The sequence below is a fragment of the Penaeus japonicus genome, unplaced genomic scaffold (genome assembly GCF_977035675.1).
Source record: "Penaeus japonicus unplaced genomic scaffold, GWHDUDI00000001_assembly GWHDUDI00000030, whole genome shotgun sequence".
In the NCBI taxonomy this organism is placed as follows: Eukaryota; Metazoa; Arthropoda; class Malacostraca; order Decapoda; family Penaeidae; genus Penaeus; species Penaeus japonicus.
The window spans coordinates 5,793,048-5,799,950 of NW_028234432.1; the positions used below are offsets into that span (position 1 = coordinate 5,793,048).

At 43.4% G+C, this 6,903-nt stretch overlaps 1 protein-coding gene across 1 annotated transcript; it reads left to right on the plus strand.

Annotated features, from left to right (window-relative positions):
• Positions 1 to 4,925: 4,925 nt before the first annotated feature.
• On the plus strand, positions 4,926 to 6,408 carry LOC122245457 (uncharacterized). The gene is made up of 2 exons (XM_043003377.2): positions 4,926 to 4,986; positions 5,633 to 6,408. Exons 1-2 carry the CDS (start codon positions 4,966 to 4,968, stop codon positions 6,350 to 6,352), a joined length of 741 nt encoding a protein of 246 aa, XP_042859311.2. The 5' UTR covers positions 4,926 to 4,965; the 3' UTR covers positions 6,353 to 6,408.
• The last annotated feature ends 495 nt before the right edge of the window (positions 6,409 to 6,903 follow it).

Consider the following 6,903-nt stretch of genomic DNA (forward strand, 5'->3'; position numbering starts at 1 on the left):
TCTAACATATGTAAGTAAGACTGACACTATCTGTAACACACCTACAATATACCATACTCTCTCATCACTCTCTCTCTCTAACAATCTCACTCAAACACACACACTCACTCAAACTCACCAAGCTTCTATCACCATCTCTCACTCTCTCACTCTATCTCTAACTCACTCACTCATTCCCAAAAACAAAATTTACTCAACCTCTCTCTCTCCCCCACTCACTCACACAATCACTACAAACTACTATACATCTCACACACACACACACAATCTAACCACGAGAGAGAACTCACACACTCTCCACACACACAGAGTTGTTAGTTGAGTGAGAAGTGAGTGCGAGTGTGAGATAGAGCGAATGTGTGATGATGAGACACAGATATAGATATAGGTGTCAACACACACACTCACTCTCACACTCCACTAACTCACACACTAACACGACACACTCTACCACCACACTCCCCCACACTGAGATATATGAGTAGTAAGAGTATAGAGAGAGGAGAGCGAGAGGAGTGACAGACAATCCTGTATCACACACATCACTCTCACACACACACACTCACACAGCTCACTCACAAACGGCTCACATTCACCACCCACACTCTGTCTCACAATATGTATGTATGAACCTCAATACACTATCTAAGCCCTACACCCCACCCCCCACACCCCCACCCCCCTCACATCCCCCCCCCATACACCCCCCACACCCCCCCCCCCCCCACCCCCACACCCCCCCCCCACACTCACTGACCATCTCTAATAAATCTCACTAACTCGAACTCACAACTCTACACACACACAACACACACAAAAGTGTGTAATAGAGATGTCTGCCACTCTCCACACACACACATCTAACACTACACTCACAACCACATCACTCTCACTACTCAAACAGCTAAAACAGTACTCACCCACCCAATCTATCACTCTCACACACGATTAATCACATCACACTCAATCACACACACACACTCTAGCCATACCCACACCTCACACTCATCACAATCATAATTCACACCCACACTCTCACACACACCCTCACCACACTCAACTAAACCACACACACACACATATAAATCAAACACACACAACCACACACTATCACATCACACACACACAAATCTCACAAACTCACTCACTCACCCACACACACACAACACACCCACAGATATAGATAGAGCGAAGTTAGAGATAGATTATGAGATGTTCTGTGTGGAAGGAGTTTGAGTGTATGCCAAACGCTTGCCTCCTTTTCCTGCAATTTCTCACCCACGAAAACCCTACCTTCCGGGTCCCCATTATTCCCTCAGTGGCCATCTATCTGTTTGTGTCGGTTACTTTGCGCAAACCACACATACACACACACAAGCATCTAAGTATAAATACAAATCTATAATCGATCTTATATCAAACATATATCAAAATCTATATACAAACACTCTATATATGACTATAGACACCACACACCACTGAACCTCACACTCTGAATCAAACAAATTCACTCAATACATCTCACAATACTCTAACACTCACTCACAAACTCCCTCTATATCTGGCACACAAAAAATTCTAATCGTAATCTTAATCCCTCTCCACTCTCCATCTCTACACAAATCTCACTCTCACTCTCAATCTACCACAACACAATCTCCCCAAAACTCATACTCACACACTCTCTCTTTCTCTCACACTATCATATAACTCTCTACTCTACAACGCGCCAGAAATACAATCTACCTATATTCTATCTCTCCACCATAACCAATGTCTAACCCACTCACCTACACCCACACATCTCGACTCACACACATCACACACGCACACACTCACACTCACTCACACTCCCTAATCAACTGAGTCTCAAACACCACCCTCAGCCTAACACACCCTGTCCACCCTCCAACACTCATGACTCAAACACTCAGCTACTATCACTCAACTCACAATCATCTCACACACACAAACCTCACTTCACCTCACTAGAGACACAGACACTCATAAACACTCACGGACACACACACCACAACACACGAAACATAGCAGTCAGACTCACCAACTACTCACCCACCACTCCTCGGCCACCCTGTCACACCCACCCACACAAAACCACTAAACACACACTCACACAAACACTACACACACTCTCACACACACACTACTCTCACAGCACTCGAAACTCTCCTCCTCAAACCACACAATACTACACACATGCACACACCCCACCTCACACTGCACACCCACACATATGTTATGAGTGTAGAGACACACACTAACAACCTACACACACAAACTCACTCCCACACTCTCACACGCACTCACACACACACACAGCCTCACGTGACACTCACACAACAGTCACTCACTAACAGCACATACCCAACCACACACACCCACACACTAAAAACCTCTCACAACACACCAATCACTCACCAAAACACATACACACACAATCTTTCTAATCGCTCAAGCCATCCCCACACAGACACACTACACTCATGTGACACACACAGGTCTCACCAACCAACCCTCCAAAATAACACACTCATACACACACACGAACACACACACAGACACTCACAAACACACACGACACACACAGTTCACACACACATAACCAAACACACACACACTCGCACACTCACACACACACTCACGCACACTATATCTCACCTAACACTCACACACACCATACAAACATACAAACATACATACACACACTTCCACACACATACACACACACTTATACAAACTCAGACTCTCACACCGCACCAAACACAGACACTACCAGACACCACAGACTCACACCATCAATCACACACAAACACTACCCTAAGCACTCTCACTCACTCCTCGAACGCACGCACGCAGTCTCAGACACAGAATACTCTAACACACACACTTACAACTCTCAAACACTACTCTCACTCTCAACCCACACTCACACACACACACACCCCCCACACAATATCACTCTAACACACTCTCCTTCACAAATAATCTCACAATCACAAACTAACTAATACATACAAACATAATAGCTCACATCCACACACTTACTCTCACAGAGGCACCCTCACACATACTTACACTCTCCCAAACACATAACACAGACTCTGACACCAGGCGAGACTCCACCCACAAACACACACACTCACGACACACCAACTCACACACTTACTCACCACATCACCTCACCAACACCTTCTCACTCTCGCACTCACGCACTGTCAGTCACAGAATCAGCAGTAAACACACACGACTAACTCGCTCGCACCAACGCATCCACAGACACTATCACAGCACACACAATACACACACACACAGCACACACACACACACACACACGACACAACACAACACACATACAGAACACACACACTGCACACACCAACACACACACACGACACACACACACACACACTCACACACTCACACACACAGCTACAAACAGCACCACATTCTGTGCGTGATATGTCAAGAGTGGTTTGACTGATGTGTCAGCCGCATTCCCCCGCCAACGCCTCCAGGACTCCTCCCACCAGTCAGATAGTCAGCCCCACCCACCCTGAAACACATGAGACTCACACACTCGACTCACACAACACATCAACACTCACACACACCTCGTCACTCTACGCCAAACTTATCCACAGACCCTCACATCCCACACACCCTACTCTCACAGTAACTCACAACACCCACTACAAAAAATCCCTCACGACTCACACACTAGCACCCTAACAATCACTCACTCACTGCTCTCACTTCTGACATCCAATCACAAACTAGTTACTAGTCTAATCTCTCAATACAAACCAACCGTACTCTACTCACACACATCTCTTCTCACACTCATCCCACGCACCCTACGATCCCTTATATCTCCCACGCCGCACAACCACACTGTAAGAATCCCAACACACTCAATATCTATACTCTCCTTAACACTCTCTAACTATCTACAAACACTCCCGACTATATGTACACTAATATTCTCAATCAAATCACACTCCCTATATCTCTCTACAATCAACACCTCAACAATATCCGAAATGCAACACTCACTCTAACACTCACTCTCCACTCCCACACTCTAAACTCTACTCACTCTATAACTCACACACACTACCACACAATATCATCTAACACTCACTCACACTCCCTCACACACACACACACACTCACCCTCACTCTATCACACACACACACACTCTCACTACTATCACACCCAACAACACTCAGCTCACCATCTAACTACACACACTCTAATACTCACACTCACTCCTCCTTAACAAATAACTACAAACGACAAGCTTCTGGTAGACTCAACCTGCATGTGTGAAATATACTTATCCCCATTATCCTATATATACGCTTACAATCCTTCATTTGTATATGACAAGGATAGAAATATAGCGATCGGTTAAAAATTAAACGTCTAAAACATAAAATAAGGTCTTTTGGAAGTGCTAAATCCCCTGGTTACTTCGTTGCCCTTCGCCACGACAGTAGTTTGGGCGGTTCTAGGAAGCTATAGTATCATGACACTTGATATTTCCTTGTGTAACTTTGATAAAAATGTGTTCGTGGCTGAAGAACCAATACTATGCTTATGAATACGATTAGACGCATAATTATGATGGTAAATTCAGGATATGGGTATATGGTAAGAAGTTTCACCGTGTGGTAGTCAAACTGTAAAAGGTCTGATATATAAGTTTACCGATAGCAATGCCTGGTAGAGTTATTGCAAATCATAATTTGACCCCAGTTGTTACTTGCATATAGAAAAAAAACTAGTTGCTAAGTAAAAGCAAGGTCGCGGTTGGTTTGCTATACATGAAACCCCATATGGCTTTTCCAAGGTTATATGATACGGAACCTACTATATATATAGGAACAATCTCAGGATATGCTACACTTTCCCAGTTTCTCGGATTGTTTAGAGCTTCAGCTATGGGACCTCATCGCCAATACGTAAGAAAGATTTTCGCTTAACTTATCGTTATCTTTAGGCTTTAAGTTCATTATGTACTGTAATCATGAATTTTATATACTGCTGGTAATTTTTCTTGTAGAAAATGTTAATATTTAGTGAATATAATGCCGATATAGTTTTAAGAAGTAACAATTGTTAATCAATTATGCTGTATATTCAAGTACTTGTATAAAGGTAACTGTATTACTGATGATGATTGTGATAGCATTCTTTATCTTTATAATATTTCTGGTATTAAATGTAATAATGTCAATAAAGAAGATATTTTTTATCATAATTATTGTTGCATCATGATGCTGTTCCTATTATCATTATTGTTTTTGTTTTTTTATCATAAAACCAGATATTTCGAGGGATTTGTTTTGGAATGAATACTAATTCATCGTAAAAAATGCAGATTCAGAGTTTTAAGTTTCCTTTTCTTTTGTTTGGACTCATTGTTCAGACATTTGTATAAAGGTATGACTCATGATATTGACAATGATAATCTACGTAATCTTAATCATTTTCCTGACAATGAACGCAACAACAGTGATGATATTGTTAACATTATTTTTGCTATCATTATCTTTATCATTACCAGATATTTCCATTCTTTTGCTAAAATTACACTTTTCCAAACAGCTTCGAGCAGCTGCCATCATGGCCATGGTGTGTATGGTGGCAGGAAGCGGCGGCAGATGGGTCGGAGGGCGCACCGGCAGCAGTGTGGTGCCCGCCGTCCTCGTTGGCCAATACGCCCTCCCCAGCCGCGGTGGGCGTGCTCAGGCCAGCACCTTCAGCGCAGGCTCCTTTGGCTCCGGAAGGAACAACTTTGGGGTCGGTAGCAGTGCCGGTTTTCGTCCTGGCCATACTAGTAGCGCGGGCTTCGGCCCTGGCCAAGCTGGAAGGACCAGCTTCGGCCCTGGTCAAGCTGGTAACTTTGGCTTTGCATCTGGCTCAGTTGGCAGCACTGGCTTTGGGGCTGGCCAAGCTGGAAGAACTAGCTTTAATCAAGGGTTTGTCAGAAACACTGGATCTGGTCCTCATGGTGGTTCCAACTTTGGCTCTGCTAGTGGGTCGAACTTTGGTTCTGTCCCTGTTGGTGGTGTCAACTTCCGTACAGGATCTGCTGGCAGTGCTAACTTCGGCTTTAGCCCTGTGCGTGCCAACTTTGCTTCAGGCGCTAACTTTGGTTCAGGTGGCAACTTTGGTTTTGGACAGAACCCGGCTGGTAACAGCATCGCCGGTTTCAGAAGCTCTAGCTTTGGCCCCAGCCAGACTGGCTTTGGTTCCACTGGCAATTTCGCTGCTGGAAACAGCTTCTCTCGCCTGCAGTCAAGGACCCGTTCCTACGGACACTGATCAGCGACCGTGCAATCCAGATGTAGAGTGGTCCCCAAATATATGACATAACGATATTTAATTTGTATTATTTTTCGTATCCACCTATATCTGCTGCCAGAATCATTTCGATTTGGTAATCTATATGTTGAAATGCATGTCGGATATAAATGAATACCAATTATCGAATACCAATTACACACATAAATGTCAAATATCACTTTCCTCGTTCAGCATACAAAATGCACTACAACTACACATACCTTAGGGGGGATTTGGGTTAATAGGCTTATTTACCGGCAGCTGTATTAGATTTAGGAAGTCACTAGAATAATGTTACTATTTTCATTAAGTAAGTTAGTCAATACCACTTGAGGTTAACATAAGCCCTTGTTATCTCACGGGGAATGAACATAACAACCTTACGAGGGGAAAAAAATGGCTAATTAGCTATGGCAAGAGATATGGATTTGGGACGATATTGCAGTCAAACAGATTAATAACTTGATTTGGTTAATTTTTTTTAAAGCGGATAAATGCTTTTAAACAAATCAGTATTTCTGGATTTTTAA

Coding starts and splice junctions, on each gene's coding strand:
- LOC122245457 (XM_043003377.2), top strand. CDS start 4,966: ATGGGACCTCATCGCCAATAC. Junction 4,987..5,632: donor TGGGACCTCATCGCCAATAC/GTAAGAAAGATT, acceptor TTTTCCAAACAG/CTTCGAGCAGCTGCCATCAT.